This window comes from Pseudopipra pipra, chromosome 2 (assembly GCF_036250125.1).
Source record: "Pseudopipra pipra isolate bDixPip1 chromosome 2, bDixPip1.hap1, whole genome shotgun sequence".
Lineage (NCBI taxonomy): Eukaryota > Metazoa > Chordata > Aves > Passeriformes > Pipridae > Pseudopipra > Pseudopipra pipra.
Window position 1 is genome coordinate 28,435,207 of NC_087550.1, and position 20,686 is coordinate 28,455,892.

The 20,686-nt window shown below is 50.0% G+C and overlaps 3 protein-coding genes and 1 non-coding gene across 11 annotated transcripts in view; all 4 read left to right on the forward strand.

The window, feature by feature from the left end:
- ATN1 (atrophin 1) overlaps positions 1-1,535 on the forward strand; it is a 28,375-nt gene extending 26,840 nt beyond the window's left edge. For all 3 annotated transcript variants that reach the window (XM_064644668.1, XM_064644667.1, XM_064644669.1), the window contains one exon: positions 277-1,535. In XM_064644668.1, the coding sequence (XP_064500738.1) occupies positions 277-310 (34 nt within the window). In that variant the 3' untranslated portion in view covers positions 311-1,535. The remainder of the gene's footprint in view (positions 1-276) is intronic.
- Positions 1,536-1,712: 177 nt separating this feature from the next.
- Positions 1,713-2,867, forward strand: C2H12orf57 (chromosome 2 C12orf57 homolog). Of its 2 annotated transcripts, none has more exons than XM_064644681.1 (3): positions 1,713-1,781; positions 2,290-2,466; positions 2,548-2,867. In XM_064644681.1, exons 2-3 carry the CDS (start codon positions 2,343-2,345, stop codon positions 2,694-2,696), a joined length of 273 nt encoding a protein of 90 aa, XP_064500751.1. In that variant the 5' UTR covers positions 1,713-1,781; positions 2,290-2,342; the 3' UTR covers positions 2,697-2,867. The 2 variants fall into 2 exon arrangements, with proteins under 2 accessions (XP_064500751.1, XP_064500750.1); XM_064644680.1 differs by lacking the exon at positions 1,713-1,781 and adding an exon at positions 1,990-2,147.
- LOC135410540 (U7 small nuclear RNA) lies at positions 1,919-1,979 on the forward strand. The gene has a single exon (XR_010428729.1). It is a non-coding gene; the product is annotated as a U7 small nuclear RNA (small nuclear RNA).
- Position 2,868: 1 nt separating the features above from the next.
- PTPN6 (protein tyrosine phosphatase non-receptor type 6) lies at positions 2,869-18,879 on the forward strand. 5 transcript variants are annotated; one of them, XM_064644670.1, is made up of 16 exons: positions 2,869-3,024; positions 4,123-4,224; positions 9,150-9,272; positions 9,564-9,758; positions 12,753-12,975; positions 14,061-14,177; positions 14,370-14,483; positions 14,884-14,980; positions 15,393-15,472; positions 15,565-15,714; positions 15,834-15,965; positions 16,247-16,401; positions 16,700-16,767; positions 17,141-17,292; positions 17,943-18,040; positions 18,162-18,341. In XM_064644670.1, the coding sequence occupies exons 1-16, from the start codon at positions 2,969-2,971 to the stop codon at positions 18,268-18,270; spliced, it is 1,971 nt and encodes a 656-aa protein (XP_064500740.1). In that variant the 5' UTR covers positions 2,869-2,968; the 3' UTR covers positions 18,271-18,341. The 5 variants fall into 5 exon arrangements, with proteins under 5 accessions (XP_064500740.1, XP_064500741.1, XP_064500742.1 ...); XM_064644671.1 differs by having other exon boundaries at positions 4,126-4,224; XM_064644672.1 differs by lacking the exon at positions 2,869-3,024 and adding an exon at positions 3,799-3,926 and having other exon boundaries at positions 18,162-18,338.
- The last annotated feature ends 1,807 nt before the right edge of the window (positions 18,880-20,686 follow it).

The following is a 20,686-nucleotide window of genomic DNA, read 5'->3' on the forward strand; positions in this document are numbered from 1 at the left end:
ATGCAGTTATGACTAACCAATAGCCCTGCCAAAATACAAAACATTTGCAAGGGCTTGATGCTTTTGCCAAGACGAGGCTTTCACATGTACGTGGGGAGGCACACTGGGAAAGAAAGAGGTGCAGTGTTGTACCTTCAATAGCATCTCCTACTTCAAGGATTTGCCAAACTTTGCAAGCCAGCAGTGTCATGTGGGTCTAGACTAACAGAGGCAGGGGGACGTAATAAATTGTCTTTTCCCCTTTCACAATCACCTCATTCCTCTTCTTTATCCTAGCCACCTGAAGAAGGAGAGTGACAAACCCCTTTAAATGGACTTCTGCTGTCAACATGACATCATCATGTCTTTCTCTTAAGAGGAACAATCAATCAACCGAATCCTGATGAAGGGGAAGCTGCAAAGTGACACATCCTGATCCCACCATGCAGTAAGAGTACAAGAAAAGTACAGGGTGGCATCCTGGGAACAGAAAGTGGAGGAGAGAAAATGGGGAGGGACTGAAACACCACTAATGGACATGAAACAATCGGTACGTGATTTCAGCTGAGCTCTGAAGAAAAGAGAATCAGCATTGCACAGAGCTCAGAAAGACAAAGACTGACATGAATTCAGGGTGGCAGCAGCTCCGTCCTTTATTTTGGGGTAACACTTGCATTAAATAAAAAGTGCAGAGCATTGCAGGACTTCATGTACAGGATGGTGCTGCCTTTTCTACTTCTGTGAGGAGGAGGTGCAGCCAAGAAGTAACTCCAAACCCAACAGAGCCTTTTTTCAAGATGTCTCCTCAACACCCCACCCCCCTTTAAGTGTAAGATACTGCTTAGCGATACAGAAGAGCAACGTGGAACTTTTTCAGATCAGCCAGAGCAGCTTCCCATTCTCCAACATCCCTTCAGATGCAAACAAAGTGTTACAGGACCCCTTCCTAAGTGGCCACTCCTGCCTACAGAGGGTCTGGGGTCTGGTCCCAGCCATCGGGGTGCAAAGCACCGCAGGACTGTTTGCTGGATAGTGGCTGTGCTTTCCTGTGGCTGATGGGAATGGGCACGGCCACGAGGTGCAAAGCACCGGGAGACTGTTTTCAAGACTGCGATCACCACTGCGACCCCTCTGAGCCCCACGGGGAGAGATGATGTGGCTGAGCAGTGACACTGAGTCCTGGGACTGTAAGAGGGCGGCTGCCCCTTTCCCCTCACCCATCCTAATTGATGTACTTTAACTCATGCACATCCTATTAGACGTGGCAGTTTTATGTAGCAACTTGTGACTCCCTTGCCCCTGCGTGCGTGTTCTGATTTCACAGTTGTATCTCTCGATTGGTCCCCCATATATATATATATATTTACTTAACCATTAAAAGGAAAAACAACCAACAACACAGCTATGGAAAAAAAAAGCAAAACCAAACACCCAAACTATGTTCCCCTTGCACTCCCGCGCACCGACACACATTCTAATAATTTATATATATAAATATATATATGAAGCTCTTACAAAAGGACAAAAAAAAAGGACAAAAAACCCCCTTCCAGAAACAGGACTCCAGTGTGTTCATTTCTTTTCCCTGGGGCCATGAGGGGAAGGGCACCAACACAAGCTTTCTCGGTGAAAACAGGGAAGGGCTGGGACCGGGGAAAGCCGCGGAGGAGCCGGTGGGCAGGAGCCACGCCCTCTTCGCCTAGAGGGGCGGGGCTTGCGCACGCGATGCCAATGGGAAGCTGCTGATTTGCATACGAGGCCCGACCGGCGCGGCCGGGCTCGTTTCGGCGGCGGCCGCCGATGTGAGCGCGGGGAGGGGCGGACGGGGGTGGCGGGGCTGGGGAACCTCGGAGGGAACAATCTGGGGAAAGAGGGTTTCTCGCCCTCACCGTCGGGCGGGTCGGCCAGGAGCGGAGCCCCGCCGGGGACTCATTTCCGGCAGTGATTTCAGCTCTTTTAGAATTTGTCCAGCAGGTTTCCCGCCTTCGCGGGAAGCCGCCACACCCACCGGTGCAATGGCAGAAAGGGGCGGGGAGGCGCAGGCGCAGTCGGGGGCGGTATCGTTGTCCGCCGGCCCGGGTCCGGAGCCGCGGCCGCCCCGCCGCGCCCCATGGCGGCGTCCGCGCAGCCCGCGGGCCCGGCGGCGCTCAGCGCCGAGCAGGCGAAGGGTGAGCGCGCCAGCGTTGCTCCATTTCCTCATCTCCATCCCCGCACCTCCCCATCTCCCGGGCGGCTGAGTGCCCGCGTCCCGCGGCGGTGAGTACAGGAGGATGATAGATGGCTGAGTGTCCGTGTCTCCGTGTCCTGCAGCGGTGCTGGCGGAGGTGATCAAGGCGTTCGGGGCGCCCGAAAACGCGCAGCGCATGGAGGAGGCTCGGGACAACGCCTGCAACGACATGGGCAAGATGCTGCAGTTCCTGCTGCCTGTGGCCACCCAGATCCAGCAGGACGTGATCAAGGCCTACGGCTTCAGCAGCGATGGCGAAGGTGGGTTGTGCCCCCGCCGGGCGGGGAGCTCTGGGCCCGCCGGGGCAGCGAGGGCCCCCTGCCCACCCTCTCTCCTTGCAGGGGTCCTGAAGTTCGCCCGCCTGATCAAGTCCTACGAGTCGCAGGACCCGGAGATCGCCAGCATGTCGGGCAAGCTCAAGGCCATGTTCCTGCCGCCCATGACGCTGCCGCCGCACGGGGCAGGGACTGGCGGAGTTGCCGCTTCCTGAGCATTCCCGCGGAGCATTCCCGCTGCTCCGGCTGGTGCCTTCCTTCCCAAGGTGCAGGTCCTGTCAGCCCTGGGAATGGAGCACTTGAACAAGGGAGATGCTGACCTGGAGAGAACGGGATGCTTCGTGCCCTCTCGTGTGTCCGCTCGTGAATAAAACCTGTGTTGAAAATGCCCGTGTTCTATGAATGACCATGAGCTCAGCGGTGCTCCCCAGGCACGGGTGCTGCTCCCTGGGGCAGGGGCAGGTACAGGTACAGCAGTGCCTGCCTCATGACACATGTGCTGCTGTTCCAGAAGACCCAGTATGCACTGCCTTCTGCAAAAAGGTTTGTGCAGAGCCTTATTGTGAAGCCTTATCAAAGAGACTTTTTTTTTAGTAGGAGGTGCTAGGCCTTAAGAGCGAGCATTTACAAATGTGTTGTTTCAAACATACTAGGTAATGTGTCACTAAGCAGATCAAGTGCTGTTAATGCCACTGAGCCTGCTGCCCCCAGCAGAGTCAGTGCTAACTTACTCATGCCTCTAGTGTCTGTGGCTGCCTTTTTTTCTGGCTGAATGTGCAATCCAGCACATTATCCCTAGTGAAAAAGGCAGCAGAGAGATGCAGCAGGGAGCGGCAGAGCGTGGGAGAGCTGGGCTTGCCCCATTTGGCTGCAGCCTGGATTAGAACAACATAAACAACATAAAATCGTACCTCACATTTTTTGGGACTGTAGAGGGATCAATCTCGTGGAATAGCCTCTCTCCAGAGTAACATTCTATGTTTCCAGTGCGATTCAAATGGAGGGACATCAGGTGTATCTGTTTGTAGCCTCCTGCCCCATGTGCCCATTGCCCTTTGAAGAGTTGAGATCTTTGAGGAGGGTGGCAGAGCCGGGGGTGAAGGAGCCAGCCCGGGAAAGCAGGGAGCTGTGAGCCAGGTGTGAGAGAGCTGCTTCTGTGCCTTTCAGTTACAAACCGGGCAGGAATGTAGCCAGGGAGGGCGTGAGCAGTGGATAGGAGGCAGGAAGAACAGTAGGTCCCTTCCGTCTCCATCTGCCTCTCCCAGCTTGGCCTTGGCCTTCCCCCACCCCTCTGATTATTCATTAACTACAGTCCAGGAAGCACTTTGCAAATGGTGACAATTAAGCCCTCTACTTGAGGCCTGAGGTTTGCCTGTCCTGGAGCTACCTTCTTCTCAGTCCGCCTAGGAACAGGCGGAGTTCAGGACTCTGCCTGTGCGGATCAGGTGAGTCACCGGAGGTGCCGCAGCCCGCAAACACTGCCAGCTGCTGCTCCAGAGCCCTGGCACTCACCGCCATGAGCGTATAGCCCTGTTGGGAGGGTGCGAGTCCACCCCTCCACTACCAAGATCTTTGATTTCTCTCCCAAATCCATCTCAAGATACTGTCCTGATAATTCCAATCTTGCTTTATTTTTTTTAGTAGGACCCCCTGGGTTGAGGGCTGTGGTACTTCCTCCACCAGCTCCTGTCAGTCCTCCATCAGTGGGGATCTGAGAGACAACATCCTGATGCCATCCCGTGGGTGAGTGCTATGAATGCTAGTTAGGGCTAGAAAACAAGAATTGTTGATGAGAAAAATAAAAATACTGGCACTAGGAATTAGGCGTAGAAGGAAAAAGAAACCCACCTTCTAATAGCCAGAGAACTGGAGCTCCCAGTGTTTTAGATCATTATTGCTGTTACTGTTGCTCCTTCTCAGTTTGATAAGGGGTTTGCAGTTCCTCTGCCACCCCACAGCTAGAGTATCTCTCAGTGTGTTAGGCACAGAGAGAGGTCAGCTGTCTGACCTTTAAAATCCCGGTTATTTCTTGATTTGCTACAGTCTTTCTAGCCCTCTATGGAACAAGAGGACAGCCTTCTTGGTTAGTTCAAACAGGTGCTCTACTCTGGAGACTGCAGTTGCAGGGTGTCAGGAAATGGGATTCGTTCTAGCATTACTCTGTGGTAAGGATTTGAGCAACCTTGTTGGTGCAGCACTGTCCTGGGGTCCCATAGCCTGACAGAGAGCATCTGGCTTCAGCCAGGCCCAGGAAGAGGGTCCATCTGTCTGTTCCCTAAGCCCAAATGGCCTTCACTCTGCACTAACTAGACTGAACTAGAATGTAGTTCTGTGCAGAACAGCAAAACCTTGCTGAAATAATCTCAGGGCTGAGAATTAGAAGTAATGAATGCAATGCTCGTTTTCAAAAAGGGTTCCAAATTAGATCCCCCAAGTGCGAGGGAAGCACGGAACAGTAAAATCATCATCTGAGCAAGAGGGTAGACATTATAACAGAGAAAGCAATGAATGTGATACTAAAGAAAGAGCAGCACTTGCTTTTGTAAAGGCAAATCCTGTCCTGTTAAACTGGAGATTTTTGAGGGACCTAGCAAGCTTGTAGATAAGGCAGGTCTGGCCAATACAGTTTCCTTGGGTTTAAAGAATTTAACAAGATTTTCTCATCAAAGTCTTTAAATAAAGTTGAAGTCATAGCATAAAAAAAGAAGTTTAAGGTTTTCTTAGGTAAAAAATTAATAAAAAGTAGGAAATGGAAGATGGAAATTAACACCCCATTTTTACAGCAAAGGGAAGTCATCAGTGGCCAGATCACAGAGGCCTAACCTGAAATATACACAGTTCAGTATATTCCCAAGTGACCTGGGAATACAGCTTGGTGAGGTGAGAAAATTGGGTGATGGTGGAAAGTTATTCAGGATAATGGAGTGGGAGTTGACTGTGAATAATTGCAGAAGGACCTTATGATGGTGAACAAGTGGGCAATAAAACAGCAGATGAAATTCCCTATAGGCCTATGTAAAACAATGTTCATGCAGAAAAATAATTCAAAATTTACGTATAAAATGACTGTGAACTATTTGTAACCTCTGTGGAGTTAAACTTTTATTATATATATAAAAGACCCTGCAGTTGTTGGCTTAATGCTGGTTGTGGTGAACATCAAAAGTCATCACTGTCCGAGACTCAGCAGCATCTTGAACACCACAGTTCTCTGCCACCATCACCCTTATCTCCAAAACAAGGAGCCAGAGTGGGAGACATCTCAGAGAGGGACAGCAAAGATGATCAGAGGTGTAGAATAGTTCTGTACAAAGATCGCCTTGGTAGCACTGGAGTCTCCAGCCTGGCAAAGAGCTGAGGATGCATACGGATGTTACAGGTCTGTTACCATGAGCAGCTTGGAGCAGGGTGGGGGAACAGGAATCAGTCACTGATCTTTCTTTCTTTGCAACAATCAAATGTTAATAAAAATGAGGGAGGGAGCAGGTTATAAGCAGGTCAAAGGAGGGGGTGTTTCTGTAGCTGAGCAGTAGAACTCCTTGCCAGAGGATGCTAAATTTGTTCATTTGTTATGGATTTGACTGTTGACTCTACAAATAGCTGCAAATAGAGGCTTAAGGGAAAAGAAACTCTATACATAACCTTTCCCTCTATTATTTAACAACTGTTTTGACCTCTGGATCGCATAGTCCAGCCCCCTGATCACAACAGAGCTAGATCAGGTTGCTCAGGGCCTTGCTCAGGTGAGTCCTGAACATCTTCCAGGGTGGAGGTTCCCCAGCCGTTCTGGACGCTTGTGGCAAGTGCTAAACTGCCCTTGGGGGGGAGCACGTGTGCAATTTTTCCTGATACCTACTCAGAATTTCCCTTGCTGCAAGTTATGTCTATTGCCTCTTGTCCTTTTGCTGTGTCCCACAAAGGAGAATCTGACTCATCATCTCTAACCCCCCCCCAGCCCCTTTTAAGTAGTCTCAGGCAGCTGCTAAATCCCTCCTTAAGCATCTTTTCTCCAAGCTGAATAAACCCAGTTTCCTCCATCTTTGCTGTGCTCCAGGCTCTTTGTGCCTGTGCGTTTGTGGCCTTATGCTGGATTCTCTCTAGTTTCTCAGTGTCTTTTTTTTTTTTTTTTACAGCAGTCCAGATGTGGGTGTCTTTTTTACTTAGCTATTTCATTTATCTTCTCCTGTAAGTTTGTTCCTGCATTAGCTGTGGCTCGGCTCCGCAAGGGATTTGCAAGATGAGGTTCTAACACCTGTGTTGTACTGAAAGCCAAACAACTCTCTTTGCTGAAATCTCTTGACCTGTTAATTATATTAAGAAAGTATTTTAGTGGCTCAATTATAGTCAGCTGTTCTATGCTGCATCCATTTGGGAGAGCAACCTCAAAGATACCAACCTTCTCTACAGTGATATTTCCCTCCCTTAGTGGCAGGAGCTCCTCCCTGGTAGTTTTAAATTAGATGGCCCAGGTCAAAGACACCAAGGCAGCTGTGTGCATCCATTCCTTTCCTGAGCTGCAAGCAACCAGAAGCATAAACTGAGCCTGTAAATTATGTGATACGGGATTTGTGTCCACACAAATACTGACGGGGTACACTGCACCCTGTGGCTTGTCCTGCCGGGGGATACTGAGTTACATTGGGTTTAGTGCTAACTCACCCTTTCTGCTCCGATCTAGGCTCTTTGCTACTTTGTTCTTTTCTTGTTTCCGAGTCCAACTGATTTTCAGTTGCTCAGACAGATTTTCTCCTTCAGTCAGTTCGTGAGGTCTGAGGATGCCTAGGTTTTATTTTTCGTCTGCCTTGGCTTCATATTGACCCAACATACTCTAATATTCTTTTGATATCAGGAACTGTCTTTTGAGACTTCTGCCCAGAAGTTCCTACCATCTCTCTCCTACCTCTGCACAATACTTTCTTGTGCCAGTGCTACACTGTCTCTGATTCGGGTGCAGCTTCTGCACTTTCTGTAGAAGTTGTTCCCTTGAGGCACAGAGACCTGTGCCTTTAAAGTCTCCTTGTTTTTTTTAATATCAGTTTTAAATCAGTACAGCTGGATCCCTGCAGCTCATGGCTCATCATGTGTGTGAAACTAGAAGCATTTCAAAGGAAGCTGTTGTAGGTGCCTGGGTTGCCTTTCTAGCAAATGAAGTTTAGCTTCCCACTCATCTCTCCTGTACTTCCCTTTGTTGTTAGTTTCTGTCTTGGCCACAAGTTTTTGTCTAGGTCGTAGTTAGCAGCCTGTTCAGCTTTTTGCAGGATTTCCCAGTCTGGTGGGTATGCAGGGAAGTCTGCAGCTGCTGGTACTTGAAATGAGCAAGGCTCTTACTGTTCCTGCTGCCCACACAGGGTAGCTGAGATTGCCCCAGGGAAAAGTCAGGCTCCTTCGCCAGCTTGATTGCCCTCAGGTCACTGCTTAGTTCCTAGTCTTTCCTGAGACCTGCAGACCTTGAAACCAGTGCTATGGACAGGTCAGCCATGGGCCATAGCTGGAAATAGCTAGGTAACTGGAATGGCTAGTTTTCCTTCTTTCTACCTAGTTGTCCAGGTTGTCAGCTTTGGCTGTGCTGCGATCTTAAAGGTTCTCGCCTAAGCTCTCTCGGTGCTGTGTGGGCTCACTGTAGGTAGTAACTGTTTGTCCTGGTCTCTGCCTGCCTTTCTGGGCAGCTTTAACACCACCCCCTTCCCACGCCATCCCTTTTGAGCTACCGCTGCTTTTGTCGGCGCCATCCAGGTCAGGCTGGTTTCAGGGAGGCATCGCTGTGCTCTGAGCACTAGCCTGGACCTCTAAGTCTGTGGCTCTGGGTTTGCACAGATTCCCCTTTGTGCCTGTACAGAGTATGTAGGATATTTGGGACTGCTCGTGTCGCTTACTGGCTTTTTGGGGAAGAAAGGGAATAGAGGACATGCAGAACTAAATTTTCTGAGTGTGGCCAAGGCCCAAGGTGCATGCATAGCATCAGCCCTAGTGTGTAAAAAGACAGGGGCCCAAAAATAATAGGGGGGATGGGGAAGAAAAACACAAAAGGAGAAGCAGAAGTGTGTGCAAAGCAGCTTGGGGCTGGGGAGTTGATGGCTCAGAGCGCTTCCTGTTCCTGGAGCCGCGCGTGCCCAGCTGCGCATGGGCTTGCACCTGCCTGTGCCCAAGAGCACTATACAGAGAGCCACAGAACAAGGCACCTAACCAGAAAATCGTGGATGGAGAGGGTCTGAATGGAGGGACAGTAGACTCCAGGAGAGATACATGGCCAGCTCCCAAGAGGCACAGGAACAGCTTGGCATTGGGTGCTCCGGCACAGACCTCCGACTTCCCTTTTCTTGCCAGTACAAACTGATTTTTCCTCTGTGTTTTTTGACTTTCTTTGGTGGCAGCCACTTGGCCCCCTCTTCTTTCACTCTCCACAATGGTGAGGTAAGAGGGTCTGAAAAGTCTGTGTGTGTAAGGAGGGGGACCAGAAAAGTAGGACAAATCAGAATGGGGATCACCTTGGCAGCCGTGTCTCTAATGGGAAGCTTCCATAGGCTGGGGGAGGTATCAAGTAAGAAGGGATGCTGATTCTGACTCTCACCTAGGGATGCTGACCAGGGACTGTTCTTCACCCTACAGGTCTCCACAGTAGCGTCTGGCCATTTTTATTCACTTGGTCTTGCTTTTATCTTCTCTGCTAGGTGGTTTCATCGTGACCTGAGTGGGCTGGAAGCTGAAGCCTTACTGAAGGGACGGGGTGTCCATGGGAGCTTTCTAGCCAGACCCAGTCGGAAGAATCAGGGTGATTTTTCTCTTTCAGTTCGGTAGGTAACTTGAACCCCAAGTTCTGTCTTTTCAGTGTTATACACAGAGATTGTTGAGATCCTTACATGTCCTGTGGCATCATCTTCATCCTATCTGTATTCCTTTGAGTTCTTTCCAAGCTGAGCTTCCCAGCATCATCTAGACCTTCCTTCAAGTTGCTCCTGGAGCTTCTCTTTCCAGTCGTCTTTCATGGGGATGGTTTGCTCTGGTTCCATGGCAGGAGGTAGTCCAGAACACTTTCTGCCTCTTTTCCAACCACCTCATTGCACTGCTCTGTGCTTATTCCACAGGGTTGGTGACCAGGTAACCCACATCCGCATCCAGAATACTGGGGATTTCTATGACCTATATGGAGGGGAGAAGTTTGCTACCTTGTCAGAACTGGTAGAGTACTACACACAGCAACAGGGCTCACTGCAGGACAAAGATGGAACCATCATCGACTTGCGATACCCGCTCAACTGTTCTGACCCCACGACAGAGAGGTATGGGGACAGCAAAGCAGTGTGTCTGTGGTGAGACCTCCTCTGTGTTTTGTGGCCTTCTTTCTGCCCTGCCTGCATCCCTAGGGCAAGTCCTGCAAAAAGTGTCACCTGCCACCTCTGCATCTGTGGGGGCAGCATCCCTGGGAATAGCTGGCCATACCTTGATCATCACAGCAGACCTAATAGAGCTCTATTTTTACTTCTGGTTTCCGGTTGCCTTTGCTATTTATACACTGTTCCTAAAAGCAAAGGTTGTGGTCTCAGGTGTGGGTCTGCAGCAATCCATAGAGTCATATGTTATGTGGAAGCCCTCAGTCTTACCCCAAACCTCCTTGGTTATTCTGGGCCTGAGTGACTCACATAGCTGAGAGCAGGGCTATGTTCCCGTGCTGTTCCCAGCCTGCTTAGTCTCCTTCCTGTCCTCACTTTGCATGTGTCTCTGACACTAAGTTCCTAAATCAAATCAGGTGGTTTTGCCCTTGCATTTTGCTTTTAGGCTCTTTGGTGCAGCTCGGGGAGCTGTCATGCCCTGCTCAGGGGTGGACAAGTTCTCCTCAGGCAGGTCCTCCTCAGACACGTGGAGGCAGGGAGCAGAGATGCCCTGGGTGAAGCATCAGGGTACTAACCAGCTTGCTCTGGGGTCAGGCTGCAGAGGGGCCAGGTCTGCTGCTGGCTGTCCTCTCCAGTCAAGGCCATTGCATTGTGGCCCTGCAGTTTCCTCCCTTCCTCTCTGCGGTTGGAAACTTAACACACAACCCCCCCCAGGCTCTTACGAAAGCTCTTCTCACTCTCTCCCCAAGTGATTTTCCATCACGTGGCTTTGAAGAGCTGGGCTATGCTGGGGGAAGGGAGGGGGTAATGGGACCCATTAACTCCATCCTACCTGTGTGGGGGAGGCCTGGAGACCTCTCTAATGAGCAGGAGAGATCAGCTGATCCCCATCTGAGCACATGGTAGCTGAGCAATTCTTTGGAAGGAGGTTCAGAAATTAATGACTGCCAGTCACCAGCTACTTCTTGCAGTGCATAGGGAAAGGATCAACAGCAACTACTTGCCAAGGCTGTTGTGTGCCACCTCTTGCTGTTTGAATGGTTCTTAGATGTTGTGTAGAGTAATATGACCAGATTTCTGACCAGATCCAGGGGTGAATGGATGCCCTGACTGCTTATGTTACTGGGGTATGGCCTCTTGAACTCCATCTTGGTTCCTGGGAACAGCTTCCTTACAGTGTGAAGTTCACCAGTACTACTCCAGGCCTTCCCTGCTAGCTGCTCCGTGGGCAGCAAACCCGCTCCCACAGCCCTGACACACTGGCTTGGCGTTGGCAGCAGTGGACACAGTGACACAGGGAGTGTGGCTGGTGCTTGTCGAGGTACCTGCAAGTGAAAGGAAGCAGCAGGGACACTGCAAATCAGCCTGATGCAACAGCTACCTGCTTTTGAAATGCTGTTCCCCAGGGGAGGTGGCCAAAACAGAGCTGTGGCCTTTAGCTGGCACAGCAGCCATGCTGCAAAGCCCCCTGAACACAGAGCCCAGCACACGGCTGCAGCTGGGGATGGGGATGTTCCAGGACTGGAGGGGACTGTTTCAACTGGGTTCATCCCTGCTGAAGGAGAAGGGCCCAAGTCCCCTCCATGAAACCAAGCTGGGAAGGAGTGAAGGGGCCATGGCAGGAGTGCCAGGACTGTGCTGGTACTTGGGCTGTGATGTGTTCAAACTCAGCAAAGGCTCCACTGGAAATTGTGTACTAAGAGGAGTGGGATGATTCAGAACACTTCCCAGTGCCCAGAGCACCTCGGAGCTCTCAACTTTCTGTAATTTGGATCTCTAGCTCCACTTTTCAAGTGGGTTTTGTAGAAGCAGGACAGTGCTGCAGTGAATGTGGCCTTCCACATCTCTACTTGGCAGCTTAGCAATGCCCCCCAGGACTTCTGATGTGGTCCAAAGAGACTGTGGAGCTTGGGACAGCCATGAGGAACTAGAGAACCTGTACAGAGACAACCTGGATCACATCTGGAGTTTCTGCAGGGCCAAGAGCCCAGCAGTAGGAAGAGAGGTTGTCCCATGTCCCAGCCTGCTTCTGATGACCATTGCTTTCACCTGCACTGCTCAGTTCAGTGAGATCCCACTGGGCAGGCACATACCCTCCCAGAGACCTTTGTAGGTGGGCAGGGGCTTGGCAGCAGCTGTACCATTTGCACCACTCTGTGTCCCTCTGTGCCCTGGGTCCAGTCCTGCAGCAAGGCAGAGGGCACCTTGGTCAGATGGGGATGCTGCTCACCTTGTGCTGGGAGGAGAGAAGGAGCTGCTGACTGGGTATTTGCACTGAGGACAGGAATGTGCACACAGATCAACAGTGTAAATAGCAGGAGCAGAAAAGGGGCTCAGTCCTGTGGCTAGGCTGATTGCTGCAGTGTGGTGTGCCCAGAGAATGGGAATTATTCTTTGATTGAGGAGGTGACTGAGTTTCAGAAAGAGAAGTCGCTGGAATGGGTTTTTGATGGATCTGATCTCAACACAACCATCTGGGTGCTGTTAAATCTGATGGGAGATTTTCTGACTCAGTGGGGCATTATTTTTGTTTCCCTGGTGTCTGAGTTTCCAAAGCACCTTGCAGCAGTAATGCTAGAATCCCAGTAGTACTGCGAGGTGCTGAAATCCACAGACTACTCTCCCCCTTGTGTGTGTCATGCAACTGGATCACACATGCTGCTTTCCCACTGTGTCCTCTTGTTCCAACATTCTGCTCCCTGGGTCCCTTCTGCCTCCACCTCATCCCTTGCCCTGTCCTCTTCCTGCCAGCTCTCTACTTTCTGTCTCATCTGCTTTCCCCAAGATCCTGCTCCTCCCCTGATTTTTATTCTTTCTCTCATTCCTTCCTCTCCCTCTTCCTTTCTTCCTCTCTCACCCTTTCCCAGTGTTGCTCTCCTTCATTCATCAGCTCAAGGCCATCCACTTACTGCATCTCCACCTCTCTCCTCTTGTTTTAACTAGGTGGTACCATGGGCATCTGTCAGGTCCTGCAGCTGAGTCACTTCTCCAGGCCAAAGCCACCCCTTGGACATTCTTGGTGCGGGAGAGCCTCAGCAAACCTGGGGATTTTGTCTTGTCTGTCCTCACTGACCAGCCTAAACCTGGGTCTGAGGCTCCACCAGCTGGGGCAACCAGTGCCTCTGGGGCCCGGCTCAAAGTCACGCACATCAAGATCATGTGTGAGGTGAGCAGTGGGAGAGCACAAGGAGGGGAAGAGACCTCTCCTGATCATGTCCCCAAAAGCGTGTGCCCTGTCAGCTTCATTACCACCAGCAGTGTTTCTTAATTTGGATCAAAGTGCTATTCCCTTGCAGGGTCCTTGTGTCCTCACTCCAGCCTGGGTGAGCATGGGCTGGGTGCTCAGACACAGGAGGAGGCAGGGCTCAGTGTGACCGGGCCCTCTGGTACAGGGAGTCTGTGAGAAAAGAGAGAGGAGGATTCATAACCTAATTATGAGTTCATCCAAAGAGTTAAAAGTGTTTGGAGCAGGAAGAAGGGGTATCTGCAGGGCCTCCATACTTAGTTTGATGAATGTTACCAACCTGGCTGTCACAAGTTCTCCTATTTCTCTCACTTGGGATGAGGAGATTTCAAGGACAAAAAGCAACTGACCTTAAATGAGATTTGAGTGCAATATACCTTCTCTGGGCTTCCATCCTACAAGAGTACAGTCAGTTTGTCATGCTGTGAATTCTGTGTTCTCAGGGCAAACTTGCATTTGATTTGCCTGCCAGAGGAAGTGCTTTTCTAGATGGTGCAGGGTGGTGCCCACGGCTTTGCACCCCAGCATTGCCTTTTCCCTGAGCATTATCAGCTTTGTCTGTAGGACAGGTTAAGAGAGTTGGGGCTGTTCAGCCTGGAGAAGAGAAGGCTCTGGGGAGACCTTACAGCAGCCCTTCCATTACATAAAGGGGAATTGTGAGTAAGCCGGAGAGGGACTTTTTATAAGGGCATGGAGTGATAGGGCAAGGGGGAATGGCTTCAAACTGAAAGAGAGAGGGTTTAGATTAGATATTAGGAAGAAACTCTTTACTGTGAGGGGGGTGAGACATTGGAACAGGTTGCCCAGAGAAACTGGGGATGCCCCATTCCTGGAAGTGTTGAAGGCCAAGCTGGATGGTGGTTTGAGTAACCTGGTCTAGTGGAAGGTGTCCCTGCCCATGGCAGGGGATTGGAAATAGATGACTTTTAAGATGCTTTCCAACCCAAACCATTCCATGATTCTATGAATGTTATGAGTGAGACATTACACATTCTTCCTTGATTTAGAATGGACGCTACACAGTTGGAGGTGCTGAAATGTTTGACAGCTTGACAGATCTGGTTGAGCACTTCAAGAAGATCGGAATTGAAGAGATGTCTGGCACCTTCGTGTACCTGAAGCAGGTAAACCTAGTTTTCTGGTTTTAGGGATCCTTTAGAGGGACTGACTTGCTGTTTGTTTCTGCTTTATGTTCCTTTCCTTCTTTTCTCCACAGCACACAGAGGAGACTTGGCTCTCCAGCACCATCTCTCTTTCTCTCTTTCTCCCTCCTGCTCTCTCTCTCATGCCAACCCACTGTGTTTTCCCATCCCCAGCCCTACTATGCTACAAGGGTGAATGCTGCTGACATTGAGAATAGAGTGCAGGAACTGAACAAGAAGAGTCTATCTGAGGAGACGTCCAAGGCTGGATTCTGGGAGGAATTTGATGTAAGAAACTGCTGGGGGACATTATTTGTCTTTTTGGGAATTCCCAGTGCACCACCTCATTCTCCATCCTCAATTTCTTCCTATACACAGACTTCTCATATGTCTTGTCAGTTTATCTCTGAAAGAAGTGTCTGTTTAGAACCTGTTCTCCTGGGGAGTGAATGTCATCATTAAGTGAACCCAGTGAGGTAAAAATGTACTTTTTCAGGATTGGGAGAAGGAATCACCAAGACAGCAAGGGCACAGATTTTGGACTTTTCAAGTCTAGGTTTGCTTTTCGCTTCTCTACTCCCCCACAAACATGGCCATGTGTCCTCAGAACCACCACATCTCTTCCAAGTGCCCACCTCCCCTGTCATATATTGTGATCTTGCCATGACTATTTTTCTTCTGCTCTCAGAGTTTGCAAAAACAGGAAGCCAAGCACCTGTTTGACCGTCATGAGGGTCAGAGACCTGAAAACAAGAGCAAGAACCGATACAAGAATATCTTGCCCTGTGAGTCTTGCTTCTCCACTATAAAAAAAAAACCAAACAAATATGTACAGACAGGCAATGAAGAGCTGTCCAAGGCATCACTGGCCCTGCCTCAGCCTGCTCTATCCTCCAGAACAGGTTATGAGAATTTCAGAGATGATAAGAGAGGTCACAGCCTTTTCATGTCCTTGAAGGAAGCAGGGAAGGTTGCCTTAGACTCATTAACTTCTGATGGTTCATGATAGGGGCAGAGAGATGGGAAGATGGAGTGAGGTTAGTCTGACCCTAGAGAGGGACAGGTGAAGATAGAGGGCATGCTGCATGCACTGGGAGGCGTGGGGCAGTGAAATGAGGTGGCATGGGGCAGTGAAAGAGCTTCTTGTGGCTGCACAGAGTATCTCATTGCACTGTTTATTCTTTTACTGCACCCCAGTTGATCACTCCAGAGTCATCCTCCAAGGAAGGGACCCAAATATACCTGGATCGGACTATATCAATGCCAACTATGTCAAGGTGAGACTCATGAAAGATGCCTGTATGCCCAAGAGTGGGAGAAGGCCTGCCTGCTCCTGCAGCCCTCTTGACCTTTCCCTGTCCACAATCAGAACACCATGATCAGCCCAGATGAGTGCACCAAGACCTACATCGCTAGCCAGGGCTGCCTGGAAGCCACAGTCAATGACTTCTGGCAAATGGTGTGGCAGGAGAACACACGCATCATCGTGATGACGACACGGGAGGTAGAAAAAGGGCGGGTAAGTAGCAGTCTGTAGGTGTCTTGGAGATGCCCTCTTTTCCCCTTCAACCACTGCTCTGCTTTTTCCCTCTTTCCTGCCTTCTGCCCATCCTCACCCTGCCCTCTCTGCCCACACAGAACAAATGTGTGCCTTACTGGCCAGAGCTGGGCAGCACAAAGGAGTATGGTCCCTACCTTGTGGAGAATGCTGCGGAGCACGATGCGTTGGAGTACAAACTCCGGCAGCTCTGTCTGTGTCCAAAGGATAACGTGAGTGTGAATGATCAAGGGCTGTCATTGAGTCCATGAGTCTAAGAGCCACTCTATTTCTAAAGCTGGGAACTGTCGGGTGCTGTGGTGATGCTGCTGTTGTATCATTCTTGGGACTGCTGTTCCCACTTGATTTGGGCTGGAATCACACTGGTGGAATCACCAAGAAGTGTGCAGGAGACAGAGATTCCCTTTGGCTTCAGACCTGCATCTCTCTGGGACAGAGGCCAGGGACAGGGCTGGGTTGCAGTTTCATCAATGAGGTGCTTTGTTATTATCAGGGTAAGGCTGTGCGTGAGATCTGGCACTACCAGTACCTGAGCTGGCCTGACCACGGTGTGCCCAGTGAGCCAGGAGGAGTCCTCAGCTTTCTCGACCAGATAAACCAGAAGCAAGAGAGCATCCCAGGTGCAGGGCCTATTCTGGTGCATTGCAGGTTGGTACAGAGGCTGGAGTTTGAAGCATTGTCCATTCCTTATCTAGGGTGAGACACAGAAAGTCTGTCCTGCTGCTTCCAGCCTGTACCCCAGGGCTTGTGACTGAAGCCTATGCCAGCCCTGATATTTGCTTTTTCCTCTTTGATGCCCCCAAACCAAATTCTCTGCTTATTGAATCTGTGACTCTCTTGTGTCATTGCTGGACAGCTGCTACAAGAGCTGCATCCTTCCCCAGAAGCAGCTGAACAGCTTTCAGGAGCTGTTTTGCTCTGACCTCTGCTTGTCCTCTCCTTGCAGTGCTGGGATTGGCCGCACTGGGACTATCATCGTCATTGATATGATAGTGGAAACAATCTCCACCAAGGGTAAGAGGACCCCATCAAAGTGAACTGGCCTACCCAGTAGGGCTATGCCCTTAAGTCCAGCTGCAAAGGGATGAAAACTATTCAGGTATAAGTGGGAGAGATCCTGCCCCAGCCCCGAGAAGGTTGTGCTGTTGGATCTCTGTACCATTGCCACTTACTGTGGCTGTAGCCTTCCCTGAGCTTTGGCTCTTCCTCCAGAGCCAGACTTGAAAGATGCTGAGCAGGAGGGAGAGATAGGAAGTCCATATAGGAGTAAAGAATATGGATGGAGACAGAAAATTCTTGACTGACCTCCCCTGTAACTGCTTTTGGTAGAGAACTGGGAGAGGAGGCAGTGAACATGTCCATAAGCTTTTCTGGTTCTCCTTGCTAGGCCTGGACTGTGACATTGACATCCAGAAGACCATCCAGATGGTGAGGGCTCAGCGATCTGGGATGGTGCAGACAGAGGCCCAGTACAAGTTCATCTACATGGCCATCTGCCAGTTCATAGAGGCAACCAAGAAAAAGCTGGAAATTATCCAGGTGAAAAAGGGGACTCTACTGCCCTGTGAGCCTAGGCTTGCATGATGTTGTCTTTGAGCCCAAGTGCTCTGTTTCACAGGCTTTAAGCTAACACTGGGACATACACAGACTACAATGGTGCATGAAGATCTGAGTCCTTATTCCCCTCTTTTGAGACTTTTGAGCTCAGGGGACAACATTAGCAGCTCAAGTACCATCTCCACCAAGTACTGTTTTGTTACAAGCTCAATCTAGGACAAGCAAAGACTTTGCCCTCTCCTTTCTTCATCTTTCACATTTAAATTCTGCAGTTGCAGGATTTTTTCCTTCTGGCTGATAAGTGGCATCTTTATCTCTCCTTGTAGCCTCTGGCAGCATCCAGTAGCTGCTGCTGTTTAATATTCTTTAGCTGACATTTGGCACTCCCAGGCAAATTCCAATGCCTCCAGAGATTTGTTGCTCCACTGTTCCCTCCTGGCTGTGTTTGCATTCCTGCTGCTCCCCTCTGACAGCAGCAGACAGAATGCACTGAGCCTGGGAACTTCAGCAATCCACCAACCTCCACTGAGGTGCTGGCACAAAGTGTGGTTTAACAGCCAGAACTCTTCCATGGTGCCTCATGTGCATCTCCCAAACCACACTCCTCTCAGCCTGTTTTTTCTCTCCTGTAGTCTCAGAAAGGCAAGCCAAACGAGTGTGAGTATGGGAACATCTCCTACCCCCCTGCAGTGAGGAACGCACATGCCAAGGTTTTACGAAAACCCTCCAAGTAAGAGCCCCCCTAAACCAGAGACCCAGCTATGCCTGCCTCTGGCAATAGCCTGCCTGCTGGCTTGGCTGGCTTTTTCCTCTTCCTCACTTTTTCCGTTGTTCTTCTCTGGGTCTTACAGGCAAAAAGAGGAGTCAACGGTTTATGAGAACTTGGGGAAAAAGGAGGAGAAGGTGCGGAAACAGCGCTCCTCAGAGAAGAAGCTGAAAGGCTCACTAAAGAAAAAATGATGATAATTGCAGGTTTGAACCTGGACTGGAGTTCACATCCTGACAGGCCTGTTTCACATTCCTTGCTCTTGGACTGGAACTAGGCCTTCCCATTCTCTTCCCTGCCAGCTTTCAGTGCCTGGAACCAGACTGCTTTCCAGCTCAGCTCAGCTGACTGACTTTACGGTCCCTTGCCTGTGCAGGCGAGCAAAGTCTCTTACTGCCCCCTTGTCATTCATTAGCGGGAAAAAAAATCAGGCCCTTTCTTTCCTTTGTTCCCTGAGCACTGGGGCCCAAACTCACCTCTGCTGTGTCAGCTTTGTGAGGAAGCGGGCTTCTTGAGTAAGAGCTGAGGAAGGGCATCACAGAGCTGCCTCTCTGACAACTGCTGTGAGTTAGTTTAGCCTGTTAGTGTTCTCTGAAGCCTCAGCTTTCCAAGTATGGAGGTTTTGGCCTGTTTCAGCTCAGATCCTCTGCAATTCAAAGGAAACTTCCTCTTTCCTTAATACCAACCCTCTGCCCTATGATCCTCCTACTCTGATCCTTCAACTGGATGCTGTAAATATACCAGAATTAGATATGATGGCCACATTTTCTTCTTTGTTTGTAAATAAACTTGAATTTGTTTGACTACTGAGTACCAAAAGGTTTTTCCTATAATTTCTTTTTGGCTATAGCTGTACTCCTAATTTCACCTGCAGCCCTGCAAAGACTTACAAGAACATCTCTAGCTTAGTTTTCATGACTTCCTGCAGCCTTCAGGCTCCAGGACAGAAGCTATGACCAATTATGGAAGCTCCTTGCTGTGAGGCTCTAGTGTTGGTGGCTGTCAGGCACTGACGAACTGTGATATGGCTTTTGCACCTAAATTTTGCTTGTGGGTTTTCAATCCTTGAACGGACAAAGCCACAGCTGCTCTGACCTAGTGCTGGTAAAGGTGCTACTTGCAGCAGCAGCCTGGACCAAAGGCTTCCAGAGGCCCCTTCCCACTCTGATTCATATAATTCTGTGAATGCCTATCCTTGGTGGTATTAGAATGGGACTCAGCATGGAACTATTTGGGAGAATGCTGAGAGAGTCTAGATAAAGACACAGCAGGAGTGCAGAGAACCTTTCTGTGGCAGCTGGCTTAGGTGGCAGAGAATGTGCTGGTGACTCCTTAATTTAGGGATGCAGGTTTTGCTTAGGCTGTGGGTATTTGCTACTCAACAAAAAAGATGGCTCAGGTGTCCTGGACCTGTCTAGAGCTGATGGCAGGAAGAGCTCTGTCCCACTCAGGGAAAAGTCTAAGCTAGGTCACAAAGGGGGACCTATGATCCAGACCAAGAATGCTTGGAAACGTGGGCCTGAGAATTTTGTCTAGTCTGAGCTACGTGTCAGCCCCGTGTGGGAAGAAAACTGCACCATCAGTCACTATCAACTGTCTGACACAGGACCATATGGAACACTTTACTTTGAAAGTCCAGCTGTGATCGTCCTGTGTTTTGGAGTGGGGATTTTAGGACCAGGTTCTCTCCTCTCACTTTAGAGCACAAATCCAGACTGGGGAAAGAGTAGAAAAGAGAAGGAATGGGACAAACCTTAACTCTGTTCCACAGTTTTTAATACAGTAGCAATTGCCACTGTGCCTGCAAGGTGACTGCCTGGGAGCTGGCAAGGCGAAGCAGCTGCCAGCCTGTACAAACCAGCTGGAAGCAGGCACTGCATCCTTGTAACCCTGTCACCTGCCCGAGGACATGCCCACACTCTGCACTTGGCAGGAAGGAGCAGGGATCCCTCAGCAAGGCAGTGGCAGTAGGGTGATTTAGGCAACTTAGGCAAAGTCTCCTGCTTTGATCTGGTGCCAGCAGAGCCAAGGCAAGGTTGGAGAGTGTACAAGGGAGGGAACAAACTTTGTGGATGCTGCAGTGATTTCAGGCATGCTAACACAAGGAATAGCATCCCCCAAGCCAATACTGCACAGCACAGGTTCAGCAATAACTTACTTCCAAGATGAAAGAACTCATCCTTGTAGAAAAAGCAACTTCATCCTATGCCTAGGCAACAGGCAAACTTACAAGGGACAGATCGCAGCCCCAAGGAATGCTGTCCTGCACGTGCTAGGAGACATTCTGCCCCTCCTCAGCTGCAAACTCTGCCTCAAGCAAGCAAAGGCAGAAACAATGCCAGAGCATTTTTGAGTTCAGCAGCTGATGCTGGAGCATGTGGTTGAGAAAGCTGCCTGGTCTAAAGACACACACCCGAGACACAATATAATGGGAGGAAAGACATTGCTTGCCATCATTTGATATGGCAAGAAACTTGCTTGGAAGCATTTGGAAGCTAAAAGACACTTTGTAAGCAGACCCTCTTCCCATGTACTGGACTTTGGCTTCCCTTACCCTGTGAGCCAATAGAGGTGTGCATTTACCTGCTGCCACCAGAGGAAGAGGCAGGA

Coding starts and splice junctions, on each gene's coding strand:
- C2H12orf57 (XM_064644680.1), top strand. CDS start 2,090: ATGGCGGCGTCCGCGCAGCCCGCGGGCCCGGCGGCGCTCAGCGCCGAG. Junction 2,148..2,289: donor CAGCGCCGAGCAGGCGAAGG/GTGAGCGCGCCA, acceptor CGTGTCCTGCAG/CGGTGCTGGCGGAGGTGATC. Junction 2,467..2,547: donor CTTCAGCAGCGATGGCGAAG/GTGGGTTGTGCC, acceptor CTCTCCTTGCAG/GGGTCCTGAAGTTCGCCCGC.
- PTPN6 (XM_064644670.1), top strand. CDS start 2,969: ATGACACATGTGCTGCTGTTCCAGAAGACCCAGTATGCACTGCCTTCT. Junction 14,484..14,883: donor GATTCTGGGAGGAATTTGAT/GTAAGAAACTGC, acceptor TTCTGCTCTCAG/AGTTTGCAAAAACAGGAAGC. Junction 16,402..16,699: donor CCTATTCTGGTGCATTGCAG/GTTGGTACAGAG, acceptor CTCTCCTTGCAG/TGCTGGGATTGGCCGCACTG.